The 15,908-nt window shown below is 44.9% G+C and overlaps 1 protein-coding gene across 3 annotated transcripts in view; it reads right to left on the minus strand.

The window, feature by feature from the left end:
• Positions 1-1,795: 1,795 nt before the first annotated feature.
• The window catches only part of WASL (WASP like actin nucleation promoting factor), an 83,753-nt gene continuing 69,640 nt past the window's right edge, over positions 1,796-15,908 (minus strand). For all 3 annotated transcript variants that reach the window (XM_075015285.1, XM_075015269.1, XM_075015277.1), the window contains 2 exons: positions 5,747-5,855; positions 1,796-4,479 (listed from right to left, as the gene is read on the minus strand). In XM_075015285.1, coding sequence (XP_074871386.1) covers positions 4,418-4,479; positions 5,747-5,855 — 171 coding nt within the window. In that variant the 3' untranslated portion in view covers positions 1,796-4,417. The remainder of the gene's footprint in view (positions 4,480-5,746; positions 5,856-15,908) is intronic.

Here is a 15,908-nt window from a genome sequence, read left to right on the forward strand (position 1 = left end):
TGGCTTTAAAATGAAAGAATCAGCTTCAGCTACTACTAGCACAGTTCAGCACTTACTGAATATGCGCCTATTAAGCCTCGACTTGTCTGAAAGTCCATCTTATTCTCCATTTTAGGGAGGGATCAAAGCAAAGCCCAGAGGTTGAACGAGTTACCCAAGTCTACATATGCAGCAGGCTAGATGAGGAAAAAGCAAGTGTCCTGGCCCACTGTGAAGGTGCTCTACCTACCATGCTACTCTGCAAATGGCTGTAAAATTCCAGGCAAGGATTTTTCTATAGAATGGTCACTGCAGTTATGCTCAATTTCTTGACACTAAGGAGTGAAGTAAATAGACTAATGTTTCCACTTCACCCTCAATTTTCTTGTTACTTTCTAATCTATGGATATAAATCATCCACAAAGCAACCTTCCTGTACTCAGTCACCCACAAATTATATTGGAACATAACATATACTGAAGACATTTATTACTTCACTCAAGTTTTGTTTTCAAAGCCTCCTCCATGTGTAAACATGCTCAGAAATACTATATGTGGCCAAATTATAAACCAAGTTCATGTCTACATTTCACCAAATTTAATGAAAACTGTGGTTCAGATTCCATTCTTTCCTCTCCTAGTCCCAAATTCTCCCCACCATCTTGTTGCAAACCTCAAAACAGGAAGCTAATATTAACTGAATCCTTTTTCCTTCCAGGTTTTCAAAGTCTTGCAACTTTCTCTGACAATCTTAAAATCTCCATTCCTAAACTTGGAGCTCCAAAGTATCTCCCAACAATCCTAACTGTGTGCAAGGTAAATTAAAATTAACATTAACTTAACCTTTTTATTGTGCTGTTGTAAAGACAGTTTCTATGGTGGTGGGGGGCAGAGAATAAAAATAACCAAGCGTTAATATCTCCCAAGCACTTCTCAAACAATTTTTTGCAGTACTATAAATAAGACTATCCATGTACTTGAACTTCAGGAACTTTACTAACTAGACCAGGAATTCCTCTAATGATTAGATAAAAGCTGTTTTGATGAAAAGGCAACAGTGTAAACATCAAGACTCCTACACACAACTGTAATCCTAGTGAATATTGTCATTCAATATAAAACCATCCCTCAATATTAGCCATATTGAGAAAATATTAACATCAATATGCCATTTTTAAAATACACACACTAAACTTTAATTTACCTTGCATACAGTTAGGATTGTTGGGAGATAATTTGGAGCTCCAAGTTTAGGAAAGGAGATTTTAGATTATGGTAGAGAAAGTTGCAAGACTGAAAATATTGAATCCTTTTTTCCTTCTATTAACAGTTTAAAAGATAACTCCCCCCCCCAAACTTTTTTTTGGGGTGGGGCGGGGGGTAAGGAAATGATCTTCAAATATTGCAATATAAAGGTACAAAGTTCGACTTGCATCTAGAAGTGTGCCAAGTATATACAGTAGTTGTGACAAAAGCCTCCAACCTTTGGTGAGTATTTGGCATTGCTGACTAACCAGGCCACACTTGTTTGACCTTGAAGTGTTAGTGCATTATTGCACTTGCCTGTAGCAGCACTTGTTTCCAGGAGAGCTGCTGAGCAGCTGTCACGTTTGCCAGCAGGACAGCATGTTATGATGAATAACAGAATGTGTTTATTCAGTGGCACAATCCAACTTTCCAGACATGAGAACTATTCAGATTTGAGGCCACTACTTACTGCTTTGTAGCCTTGGCTCAGCGGTTGAAATTATTTTCGAAGTGTGTGATAAACATGGTGAACTACTTTAAAAGCTGTGCCACATTAGCACTTAAAAAAACTACACAGTTTTACACTATTTGGGTCAAATTAATTTTATTATGCTCAATGATGAATTGCCACCAGTGCAACATCCTATTCACTGTACATTTCAAAAATTCACATACTAAAAATTTCAATCTGATAGCTGGAAAACTGAATGATTGAGAAGTTCTTATGAATTCCATACGCACAATTAAGTGGGGCTAGCTGATATTGTCTATGCACATAGTGTTGAGATACTAAAAGCCTCATGCTAGTTTGTTAATCGCTAAGGCTATCTGAACACAGCCACTTAACTGGAGTACACAGAGAGGCCTTCATTACAATGTTTAGCAACAGTGTTTCATGGCATTGATTTACTATCTTCTGCCCATGGTGCAAATGGTGGAGTGCTGTAACATGCAGCCATGACATTATTTTTGCTTCACTGCAGCTGCAGTCTTCATGCCTGGATTTAACTTTACAGATTTTAAAGCAAGTGTTAATTTAGGCTTTGTGCAGTAAAGTGGATTTTTTGTACAGAAAAATCAGAAATCAAATGCCTTCTTTGCTAAGTGATCCATGGATCAACAGTTATTCGAAGTATACAGTGTTTAACTTCCAGCTCTCCCAAAACAGGGAATAGAGATTTCTTTGACTGTTAATTAGGTATTAAAGAACAGAAATCCCAGTTATAGGGGGGTTAAACATCCCTTTTAAGCAAGGTATTAGGAGAGCATCTGGGGCTTCCCCACTTAATTTTAAAATGCCATTAATGCTCATAGAGAGAAACAATGCTAGATGGTATATCAAAGCCACAGAATATTTTCATATGCACATTCTTAAACCCACTGCACAGTAGTTTCCCCAGGCCTCATCCATAGTCAATGCTCAAGCCATTACAGCAAGAGCCAGTAAAAGTGTTTCTAGTCAATATTACTGCAAGAAAATGAGACCTCTTGGAAAGTCACATGCTTAAGTTACACTCAGAAGAGAGTTAGCATTACCGGAATAATTTAACTACCTCTCACACCAGTTTTCAGCAACATAACCTTTTCAATTGTTTGCTTCTCAACCTGATTAAGTACTTGATCACTAGAGACTAGATAACTGGGTTAGAAATCCCAAGCCACATCATGCAGGTCCAGCCTGTCAAGATCAGGCAAACACTGGGTTTCAGTCAATACAACTCCAGATAACTTAAATTTAACTTGATATCTTGACTATAGTCAGAAAGACTCAAGATACTATGTGTTAACTATACTCCAAATATGACTGACTCAACTAAACATTCTGTACCAGTGAGATAACGTGGTTCTTTAAAAAGATTTTTTTACCTAAATCTTACTGCAAGTACAATAATTAGTGCTGCAGATATTAAATACCCATCTTAGAGTAGTGTATTTTAACAGGCAAAGCCTCCAATTTTTACCTCACTATTAAGTACATCTGATATAAAGGTGAAAGCTGTGAAACGAGAAACCTATTTTCCAATTATGCACTCAAACACTATTCTTATGAATAGGGCTCTTGATCTTTATCACAACTCGGTCTTAAAGCCATCATATGCAGACTATTGCAATAATAAAGTTCAGTACATATTTAAAGCGTATATTCTGATTTCTATGCTTTTGAATTTTTTTTAAATGTAGGACTGGTGTCAGTGTTTTGTATTACCATAACCCATGAAGAGTGTAAAGTAACATCACGCAAGTTTACTTTATTAGTATACCAGTGCCCTACACATTTTAAAATGAATTTAAACCCAACATTATTGAAGCAAGCACTAAATGCAGCCCTTCAGCCCAAAAATACATAAAATTGATTTTAAAAATAAATCAAATGACTGTAGCAACAGCCAGATTACAGCATAGCCCCAGCAATTTAGGCTCCTCCTCGTTCTGAAAGACAGCTGGCAACCAGACTAAACTGATTTGCATCAAAGATGCCTTCACCATTGCTATAGTAAAAGCAATCTTGTTTAATCTCAGGCAGAGTTCCCTAATTAAAGCCTTCAGATATTACTGCTATCCAATAGCAGACAATATTGCAACAGTATAATGGAAGATTATTAACTTTAATTAATACTAGCTGTGTATTTTTGTAGTTTATGAAAAGCCTATTGCTAAGATTTGAACAAATGCAATGTTGTAATGTATTGAAAACCGTGCAATAAATCAGCCTCACCATTCATATAGCACTGTATTCCAAATGAAGGGGCTAAAGAAACTAAGAGCTGCATCACATAAAGAATGTAGTACTATACTAGGTTTTAATAAGAAAATTTAGATACAGAAAAGTAGGGTATGAAAATAGTGTTTTCCTTCTTGCATTACAACTAAATTACATTAAGGTTTTTTGTCAGTCTCACATATTATATTTAAACTCCCTTATTGATGGAATGGAAAGTATTCACACGTACACTGAGCATCCAGATGTAAACTTGCACACATTAATAGGGAGTAGTTTTGCAGAGGATTTTGACAAACCTTTACAGATTAAATGAGGTATTGCACAGATTAATAAAAAAGCAAAAGGCAACAAAAATATACAGCAAATTGGTAGAACATTTACATGATAATTTTACAGAATCCAGAGAGAAAGTAGTGTTTAGTATTTTATTCACCTTAAAAATATATATATATATATAATATATTTTGATCAATCATCCCATTCATCATCATCCTCAAAGTCTTCTTCATCATCTTCATCCTCATCTTCATCTAGAAAAAGAGCAACAATGATCTGATTACATAGAATTGGCATAACAAATGTTACCCTTCCATTAGAAATCAATCCAGTAGCATTACAATTGAAGTATAGTTACTAGCATCACAAGAGATGAAATTCACAACCCTAAATTGCTCAATATCATTAGGTAACAGTTTCAGTTCTGGGTGTTTTCTTTTTCAGGGAACAACCAACAACTGTTTTTAGATATACAGTTAAAAATGTATTTGCTATTTATGCAAAAAAGGAAAAAAAAGTCTCGGTTAAGATGTTTGCCTCTCCAAATTTAAACTCCTACTGAAGGTGTTTCTTTTCCCTTCAGAAACAGATAAGGTACTCGTGTGTGGAGCTATTTCTGCCTAAGTGGTGAAATATGTATCAGTCTTCCAGCACTCGTTTACTACTATACATAGTTCAGGACTGTTAACATTTCTAAAATAATTTCTGACTAGCTGAAGTTTAAAAAAAAAAAACACACAAAAACCATCATGATTAAAAGGTTCCCACACAGAACCAAACTAATCCAAATGTTCTCCCACTGAATGATACAACCAAACTGTAAAGTGATCTGTGGATAGCAAAGTAAGAGTACCTGCAGGCAACAACAGAAGATCTGCTATTAATACTATTAAAATGTTGGGAGAAAAAAGTAGCAAGGGTGAAAATAAAGAGATATAGCAAAATAGCTGTAGCCACAATAGCAAGATAGTTTTCAGTTAGTTTTTTCACTACTACTCTAAATTTATTTTGCACCGACCCAAGCATTAAAAATTACCACAAAGCAGGCAAGCGTAAGTGATGATAGTCACTTGTAGGTTGGCCAGCAGATGACATTCAAAGAGCATAGTCACAGGTCTAACAGATGCATCTTCAATTAGAAAAACTCTCTGGCAATTAAAAAGGGATTTTTTCTGAATGAACAACTCCTGTATGCAGTGTCTGCTAATTTGGTATTGCATCAAACACTGAGAAGACCAAAATAATCATTCTGTGGATTCTAAGATTTTACAACAGGCATTTGCTAGTCTTAACTGCTAATGTTCAATACAGCATTAGTGAAAAGTACAAAACACTGGTCCCCGCCTGACAAAGCATGCTAGATTATTTCAGATGAGCCAGTGGCTAGGTCTGGCGTATTCCATTTCACTGTGCATTAAAAATTCAGTATAGTCACCAGGAAAAAAATGTAATTAACCTTTTGCGTTCTATTACTGTGTGTTAACACCTAGACTACAAACTAACAAGGTACCACAAACCTACCTGAAGAATGAATGGCTTTGCTCCTTTTCTGCATAACCTCCATTAATGCACCCACAATTCCTGAGGTGGGTGCTGGTGGAGGTGGCACAGGCTCTTGGCCATCAGACACCTTGGAAAAAAAAAAACAAAAAACACAATGCTATGGATTTAGTTAAAAGGAAGACCTTTAATATTCCAAAGCAAATCCTTTTGTGTAACATTGAAAAAACCTTTCAATTATGGAGAAAGATTGTAGCTTAAGCAAATTTCCAATCTCAGATATTAATAGAGCTGAGAAAACTAAAAAAACAAATGGGATAAAAATGGAGTTTCAAAAAGGTGTAAAAAGCCATGTCATGCATAAAGCATGCTTTCTTACTGTAGCAACTTCTGTGTTTACCTCAAGTGCTAGAACAGCAATCCAGGCCTATGGGCAGGTTTGCCTGAACAAATAGAGAAGTTACTCACCGTAGTAACAATGGTTCTTCGAGATGTGTCCCCGTGGGTGCTCCACGATAGGTGTCGGGCTCGCCCCGGCGCTGCAGATCGGATCTTTCCAGCAGTTTCTGCCGGACTGCGCATGCGCCGGCACGCGCCGCTCCCCTGTGCGCTCCCGGCCACGTGCGCAATCCGGTCCCCGCCAGTTCCTTGACCAACCGCCTCGGATGCTCCTGAAAACACACCAAACAAACAGAGATCCGAGGCAGGCAGGATGGGCGGGTGGTGGAGCACCCACGGGGACACACCTCGAAGAACCATCGTTACTACGGTGAGTAACTTCTCTTTCTTCCTCGAGTGTCCCCGTGGGTGCTCCACGATAGCTGACTACCCAGCAGTACCCCAAGAAAGGAGGTGGGTAATCGGGTTATGTGCAGCTTGCCCCCGAAAGGACCGCTGTCGAGAGGCGGGTACCCTCTTGTAATACCCGGTGTAGGGCATAATGCTTGGCGAAGGTGTCACAGGATGACCAGGTCGCCGCTCTGCAGATGTCTTTTAGCGCGATGCCCTTGAAAAAGGCTGTTGATGCTGCCACCGCCCAGGTGGAATGAGCCCTAGGCGGGGCCAGTAAAGGAGTCTTTCGAAGTTCGTAGCACATCTTTATGCAGGACACAATGTGCTTCGAGACGCTTGGTGAAGAGAGACCCTCTCCTTTTGATCTGGGAGCGAGAGAGACTAAGAGTCTGTCCGTCTTCCGGAAGGACTTAGTCCTGTCTATGTAGAAGGCCAATGCCCTCCTCACGTCCAGGAGGTGCAGGCGTGCCTCCTTGTTGGAGCTATGAGGCTTCGGGTAAAACGAGGGTAAAACTATAGGTTCGTTAAGATGGAACTCTGAAGAAACTTTCAGAACAAAGGCTGGGTGCAGCCGTAAGGTTACCGCCTCCTTTGAGAATACCATGCAGGGTGGCGTTGCCATAACTGCTGCGAGCTCACTCACCCTGCGAGCTGACGTGATTGCAAGAAGGAAGGTTGTCTTTACCGTAAGGAGACGGAGGGAAACTGTGGCTAAGGGTTCAAAGGGTGGTCCCGTTAGCGCGCTGAGCACCAGGTCCAAGCTCCACGTTGGTGGAAGCAGTTTCCGAGGGGGGTACAGGTTTACCAGCCCCTTCAGGAACCTGGTAACAATAGGATGGGCAAACACCGTGGGCCCTTCCTCTTCATGCCGAAAAGCCGATATAGCGGCGAGATGGACCTTCAATGAGGAGAGGGAGAGCCCACCTCTCGAGGTCCAGTAAGTATTCTAGTATGACAGGTATAGGCACTTGAAGGGGAGCTAACTGCTTGGTGGAACACCATGCAGTGAATCGAGTCCATTTCTGTTTGTAGGTCTTCCTGGTGGAGATCCTTCGACTACTTTCCAGGACTTGTTGTACTCCCTCCGTACATGTACTTTCTAGGGAGCTGAGCCATGGATTAACCATGCTTGTAGGCGCAGGCCTCGGGGGTGTGGATGCACTATGGACCCCTGGGCCTGCGTGAGCAGGTCCGGCGCTACCGAAAGGGGAAGCGGTGGACGATCCGACATGCGCAGAAGCAAGGGGAACCATTGCTGTCGATCCCATGTGGGGACCACTAGGATCATGCGGGCTCTCTCCCTCCTGGCTTTGTGCAGGACCTTGTGGATGAGCACCGTGGGGTGGAACGGGTAAAGCAGCAGGCCCTTCCACGAAATCGCGAACGCGTCCCTCAGGGACCCCCGCCCCAGTCCTGCCCTGGAGCAGTATTGGGGGCACTTCTTGTTGTGCTGAGTGGCAAACAAGTCTAACTGGGGAAACCCCCATGCCTGAAAAATCGGTCGTAGCAGATCGGAGCGGATCTGCCACTCGTGTATGAGTGTGAAGTGCCTGCTCAGCTGGTCTGCCTTCATGTTGAGAGAGCCTGGTAAGTACGAGGCTTTCAACGTTATATTGTTGGCGAGGCACCAGTTGCACAGCCGGACTGCTTCTGCACATAAGGCACGGGATCGAGCTCCGCCTTGTCGATTTATATAAAACATGGTGGAGATATTGTCTGTATTGATCCCGACTACCTTGCCTTGTATGTGGTCTTGAAAGTGTTTGCAGGCGTTGAACACTGCTCTGAGCTCCAGTATATTTATATGCAGTGACTATTCCGTAGGTGACCACAGTCCTTGCGTCACCTTTTCGCCAATATGTGCTCCCCACCCTATGTGGGAGGCATCAGTGGTGAGAAAAATAGAGATTTGTGGTTGGTGAAAGGGTACCCCTGTTAGCATGTTCTTGGGGTTTACCCACCATTGCAGGGATCTGCGCATCTCTGTCGTGGGCAACACCACCCTGCGGACGGTATGGGATGCCGGCTTGTAAACGTTCGCCAGCCAATGTTGTAGGTTGCGCATATGCAATCTGGCGTTCTGTACCACGAACGTTGCCGCTGCCAGGTGGCCGAGCAGCTGCAAGCACGTTAAAACCGGCACCGTGGGGCTGTATGTAATGACTTGTACCAGGGAACTGATGGTGCGAAAGCGAGCGTCGGGTAGATAAACCCTTGCTGTGGTAGAATTTATGCATGCCCCTATGAACTCTATGTCCTGTGTGGGGTCGATCTTTGGCTTCGCAAGGTTGATGACCAGGCCCAGCGAAGAAAACGTGTTTGCTGTTACACGTATCATGCGTAGTACCTCCGCCTTCGAGGTCCCTTTCAGTAGGCAGTCGTCCAGATATGGGAATATAAATACCCCCTGTCTGTGCAGGTATGCTGACACCACTGCCAGGGTCTTGGTAAAGACTCTGGGGGCCGAGGAGAGGCTGAACGGCAGAACTTTGTATTGGAAATGTTCTTTGCCGACCATAAACCGCAGAAAACATCTGTGAGCCGGGTGGATCGTTATATGAAAATACGCACCCTGTAAGTTGAGGGCTGCAAACCAATCTCCATCATCCAGTGCCGTGAGTATACAGGCAACTGTGATCATCCGAAAGCATTGTTTGCGCAAGTACTGGTTGAGGCCTCGAAGATCTAAGATGGGCCTCCAGCCTCCTGCTTTCTTCTCTGTGAGGAAGTATCGTGAATAAAACCCTTTCCCCTGAAGTCGCTCCGGCACTCTTTCGACCGCCCCTATAAGCATCAGGTGGTCCACCTCGTGCTTGAGTTTCGCCTCGTGTGCGACATCCCTGAGATGAGGCCTGGGCGGAGGTCTTGGCGGTGGGAGCGACTGAAAGGGGATCACGTAACCCGTGGCTATGATCTCTAGTACCCGCTTGTCTGTGGTGATCTTTTGCCATTGTGAGTGGAACGGTCGAAGGCGATGATGGAACATTAATTGTGGATGACATTGCGCGATGGTAGTAATAGTGCAGCCCTCGACCTGTCCGTCAAACTTGTTGCCTTTGGGCCTGCCCCGAGGATACACGGCCTTGTTGGGAACGTCGCCTAGGAGTTCTATACTGTTGCTGTTGATGCCGCCCTTGGTCGTAGCCCCTTTGGTACTGAGCACGCTGAGGTTGGTACGGGTATTGCCTTTGTTGAGGGTAATACTTTTTCCTTCTGTATGGAGGGGTATAAATACCCAGTGTTCTGAGTGTGGCTCTTGAGTCTTTACTGGAATGAACGACCGAATCAGTTGACTCTGCAAACAACTTCTGCGTGTCGAAAGGGAGATCGACAATTTTTGCCTGCAGATCCCTCGGGATACCCGATGTCTGGAGCCAGGATTCCCTGCACATGACCACTGCTGTAGCCACTGAGCGTGCCGCCGTGTCCGCTACGTCCAGGGCGATCTGGACTCCCGTCCTTGAAGCTGCATAGCCCTCTTGCACGATGGCCTTCAGCACCAGCTTCTTATCTTCTGGGAGCGAATCCATGAGAGAAGTAAGCCTGGAGTAATTGTCGAAATTGTGGTTCGCTAGATGTGCTGCATAATTAGCCACTCTCAGCAGCAGGGTGGAGGAGGAGTATACCTTTCTGCCGAATAGCTCTAGCTTCTTGGCATCCCTATCCGTTCCCCCAGCTTTGTACTGGGAAGTCTTTGATCTCTGCTGAGACGATTCTACCACCAGAGAATTTGGTTGTGGGTGACTAAACAGAAACTCCATGCCCTTCACCGGGACGAAGTATTTCTTATCCGCCCTCTTGTTTATAGGTGGAGCAGAAGCCAGGGTCTGCCATATGGTAATAGCAGACTCCATGATTGCTTCGTCGAGTGGGATAGCGATTTTGGACGAGGCCGGAAGCCTCAGGTTTTTGAGAAGCTTGTGGTGCTTCTCCTGCACCTCTGCTGTTTGGATGCCTTGCGTGAAAGCCACCCTTTTAAACAGCTCCTGAAACTGTTTGAGGTCGTCCGGGAGGGCAACATCACTGGGGACCGTAGCCTCGTTGGGGGAGGACAAGGAGGAACCACTAGGGCAGACCTCCCTTGAACTCTCAGGGTCCTGCTGCTGGTGGTACACCCTCTCACTAGAGGCTTGCGAGGGAAAATCTTGGGGTTCCAAAATCAGCTCCCCTTGAGACAGCTGTGTTTCCATCCCTGTCCGTGAGTGCCCGCGGGGGTACTGGGTGGTCGAGGGGGACCTGCCCCTGGGTGTATGCCTGTGGTGTCTATGCCCAGCGTGATAAGGACGACTGTGGCAGCACGGGCATGGTTCCTGGGATGGAGACCTGGACCACTCTCGAGGTGCATACCCCCGATGTCTGGGGGAGCGAGATCGTCTGGATGATTGAGACAATGGTGAAACTGGTTTGTGGTCGTACTCCAGAGGGTCAAATCCCAGAAAAGGCGAAGGTGGCCCGAGCCATGGTGATGCTGGTTGGAGGAACGGGGAAGGAGGCTCTGGGTAGGCTGGGGGAGACCCATGTCTCCTGGTTGGTGTACGCAGCATAAGGGGAGGACTTGTTGAGAGCAGCCCTGCAGCCCTGTCCAGAGAAGGGCTGTGGTGCCGGGTTTTCGCTGCTGCCTTTCCCCTCCCCTGCGGGGTTGGCTCCGCCCCTCCCCGTGCCAGGGATCTTGGCCCTGCTGTCGGTGCCGCGCATGGCACGCTCATCTGCGGTGCCGCGCGGGTGGTCTCCTCTAGTGCCTGCAGGCTACGTGACTGTTGGCCCTGCACTGTTGGTGCTGCGGGGGTCTGTGCCGCTTGCGGCGGTGCTGCCGGTTGCGGCGCTTGCCTGGCCGCCGCTCTGAATGCGCGGGCCAGCTGTTTAGTCATCGGAGGCTCAGCCTCTGCCACATGCGCTGCCGCGCTGCCGCTTGCTTGTGACTGTGGCTGGGGGCTGTGTGCTACGCCTGTCCCGCTCGCTGTGACCGCTGGCAGGGATCGGGCTGGAGAGAGCTTCCTCCATTTCTGCACCGGGGGGTGAGGGACACCGCCTTCCTTTTAAGGAGCCCTGTGGGTCCCTCCGGTTGAGGCCTCTCTGGCACGTCTGGCTGGAGGGCCTTATCAAACAGCAGCATTTTCAGCTGCATTTCTCTATCCTTTCTGGCTCTGGCCGTGAGCTTTGCACAGAAGGAGCATTTCTGGGTGACGTGTGATTCCCCCAGGCATCTGATACATTGACTGTGCCCATCGGAGGCCAGCATAGCTTTGCGGCATGACTCACACTTCTTGAATCCTGAAGAGGATACTGCAGTGAGTCTTTGAGCTGTTAATAGCGTACTTAGCACCTTCTCTGTGCCTGTTCCCCTCTCATGGACTCCAGCCTGCCACAGCAGGAGGCCTACTGGCCTTCATGTCCCCGGGGTGCCTCCGCTCCTCCTCTCGTTACTAAGACTTTCTACTATATATATATATATATATATATATATATATTATTTTTTTTTCGCAATAAAGAAAACAGACAATTTAACTAAGAACTCTGAAAGAAAACTCTAAAACTCTGAAAAACTCTAAATACGCCGACTGACTGCAGCCTGAGCAGATTCCGTCTGCAGCTGATGGCGGTTAAGAAGGAACTGGTGGGGACCGGATCGCGCACGTGGCCGGGAGTGCGCAGGGGAGTGGCACGCGCCAGCGCATGCGCCGTCCGGCAGAAACTGCTGGAAAGAGCCGATCTGCGGCGCCAGGGCGAGCCCGACACCTATCGTGGAGCACCCACGGAGACACTCGAGGAAGAATCTTTGCATTAATTATTTTAATGCTACTTCAAAATTTCTGGTGTAAGTTCTTTTTTCTAAAGATTATGAAGTTATTCATAAAGGGCACACTATGCCCAATCACTGTAGAATAAAGGGTAAGGAATTATAGTTTCTTAGGCTACGTCTACACTAGAGAGTTTTGTTGACAAAACTCATCAAGCATCCACATTACAAATGGGTTCTGTCAAACAGTAAACTGACAGAATGCAGCACTTCTGTCAGCAATGTTCTGCCATTCCCCCAGGAGGCAGAATGCCTCTGATGGGGGCCTTCTGTCAACAGACAGGGCTTCTGGGACCCTGGACACACCTGTCTACTGTGCTTCCGGCTGGCTGTATCAGAGAGAGCATGGCCAGGCAGTCTGGCTGCTCTGTTAGAGCAGGTCAACAAACAATCCGCTTTTGTGTGTGACCACAAATTGTTGACAGAAGTTGTGTGTCAAGCTATCTTCTGACAACTTCTGTCAACAGATCGCTGTAAGGTTAACATAGCCATGGACTCCACTGAATAATAATTGCTTACTGAAAAACTTATTAATTGAAACATTTCAGTTATATAAGATTCTGCGCATTTCTTTATTAGTGTGTCAATACGGAAGAGAAAAGGTAGAGCTGATGAGTTTGTGAGCGAGGAAGGGTAAGGTACACATGCCTAAAAATGGTCAATTTTCTTCATTTAAAGAACAAACCAAGCCACCCCAGTTCTCTCTCACCCATGGATGTTCTTGAAAGATCTTGAAAAATAGTAACAACTACTTACAACCTTACTTCTGTCTGATAATTTGCTGTGCTACCTCCAAGATATAATGCATCTAATCTCCCCCACACCCAATTGACCCTGCTGGAAGGTACAAGTCACCTCAATGTTGATTCTAACTCTACATGGAGAAAATGTTATTTCAAAGGCATAAAGTGGCCTACAGGAACAGACGAAGGAAAGGCTTGAAGAGCAGCACGAACAGGAGAGGCATCCCATGGATTTCTCCTTGTTCCTTAAGGCTTCCCATGGATTTCTCCTTGTTCCTTAAGGTTTTCCAAAGTTTTGCAGAAAGGAAGTCCTATTCTTATCATTTTCCTAAAATATGTGTAGTCAGGAGCTCTTCTCCTGCTGACCTTGGAAGCATAAGAAGAAAACCCAGTGTTCTCTCATGGAACTAATCCTTATTAAAGAAAACTATACATAAAACCTTGGATGTTCCTTTCAAAGATAAGCCAGGGATGAGGAACACCCAGCCTGCAGTCCAGATATGGACCCTCAGACTTGGGGCTCTCCTCCACAGAATCCAGCCCACGGCAGGGTGAAGAGCGCAAAGCCCTGAGGGCCAGATCAAGCAAGCTGTGGCCTGGATATAGGCTGTGGGCTCTGCCAAGGCCAGGGGCTGGGCGGCAGAAAGCAGACCAGGGGTCTTCTGTTGGTCACTGCTGTTCTCCCAGCTTGGAAGAGCAGGAACGGCCTGGACAGAGGCTTCCTAAGAGCAGCGGAAGGCAGTACCTGAGAGCAAGCAGCAGGGGGCACAGAGCCATGTGCATCCAGGGGTGCTACAAAAGAAAGTGGCTCCCCATCACCCAGATCTGCACCCTCTCCATCCCAGCCATCCCATCCTCAACCTTACCCTGCCTGCCCAGGCTCCCCACCTACCTCCCGCATCCTTCAAGACTAAGATGAAAAACAACTGAAGAGATCTGTCAATTTTTCAAAGAGCTGTTATTAAGGGCCAAAAAGCAAGTTATTCCCATGTGCAGGAAAGAGAGAGAGTGCAAGAAAAGATGGCCTTGGCTTAACTAGGATATCCTGCATGATATCAAAAACTAAAAGGTAGGTCATATAAAAAGTGCAAGAAGTCCTGTGGCACTTAGACTGACAGATGTTTTGGAGCATAAGCTTTCGTGGGCAAAGACCCACTTCCTCAGATGTGGGAGCCAGATTAGAAAGGTAAAGGAACAAAATTAGCTCAAGATAGCTAAGGACATAAAGGGTAACATGAAGTATATTGGAAGGAAGATGAAGACCAAGGACAGGTAGGTCCACTGCTCACTGAGGAGGGAGAAACAGTATCAGGAAACTTGGAAATGGCAGAGGGCTTAATGTCTTTTGTTTCAGTCTTCACCCAAGAAGCCTGATGCAGAACTACTCAATATGGTGAATGCTTGTGGAAAGGAGGTAGGTTTAGAGGAGAAAATGAAAACAGAATAAGTTAAAAATTACTTAGAAAAAGATAGATGTCTGGAAGTCACCAGGGCCTGATGAAATGCATCCTAGACTACTCAATGAGCTGATACAGGACGTACCTGAGCTTTTAGTTATCGTCTTTGAAAAGTCCTAGAAGTCGAGAGATATTCCAGAAGATTGGAAAAGGGGAAATATAGTGTCCATCTATAAAAAGAATAACAACAGCAACCCAGGAAACTACAAACCAGTCAGTTTAACTTCTGCCCCAGGAAAAATAATGAAGTAAGTAATTAAGGAATTTATCTACCAACATCAGGAAGAAAATACAGTGATAGGTAACAGCCAGCTTGGATTGGTAAAGAGCAAATCATGCCAAACCAATCTGATAGCTTTCTTTGATAGGATAACAAATCTTATGGAGAAGAGAGAAGCACTGGATGGGATATATCTAGACTTTAGTAAGGCATTTGATAGTCTCACATGATCTGATCAATACACCAGGCAAGTTTAACTTAGATGGGGCTACATGGAGACATACATATCACATAAAACTGGAAGGGACCTTGAAAGGTCAGAGTCCAGTCCCCTGCCTTCTTGGCAGAGCCAAGCACCATCCCTGACTTTTTTTTTTTTAAACAAAACAAAAACAAACAAAAACCCTATTTGACTCAGACCTCTAAAATGGCCTCCTCAAGGACTGAACTCTCAGCTCTTGAGTTTACAAGGGCACTACTCAAACCACACAACTATCCCTCTCCACTACTACAAGGTGGGTGCATAACTAGCTGGGTAAGTGTTCTCAGAGCAGTTAACAGTTCACAATCATACTGGAAGAGCATAACAAGAGGGGTTCCACAGCGGACTGTTTTGGAAAAAAGTTCTATTCAATGTTTGCATCATCAACGATTTAGATATTAGCATAGAGAGTACACTTAGTAAATATGCAGATGATATCAAGCTGGAAGGGGTTGCAACTGCTTTGGTGGATAGGGTCATAATTCAAAATGATCTGGACAAAACTGGAGACATGGTCTGAGTAAATAGGATGATGTTTAGTAAGGACAAATGCAAAGCCATCCACTTAGGAAGGAATAATCATTTTCACTCATACAAAATGGGAAGCAACTGTCTAGCAAGCAGTATTGCAGAAAGGGATCTAGGGGATCATAGGGGACCACAAAGCGTAATAGGAGTCAGTGTAATGCAATTGCAAAAAAAAAATCACAAAAACGATTCTGGGATGCATTAACAGAAGCGTTGTGACCAAGAGACGAGACTTCATTCTTCTGTTCTACCCTGCACTAACCAGGCCTCACTTGGAGTACTGTGTTCAGTTCTGGGCACTATATTTCAAGAAAGATGTGGAGAAAGTGGAGAAGGTCCAGAGAAGAGCAACAGGAATGATTAAAGGTCTAAAGAACACGTGCT

This window comes from Carettochelys insculpta, chromosome 1 (assembly GCF_033958435.1).
Source record: "Carettochelys insculpta isolate YL-2023 chromosome 1, ASM3395843v1, whole genome shotgun sequence".
NCBI lineage: Eukaryota > Metazoa > Chordata > Testudines > Carettochelyidae > Carettochelys > Carettochelys insculpta.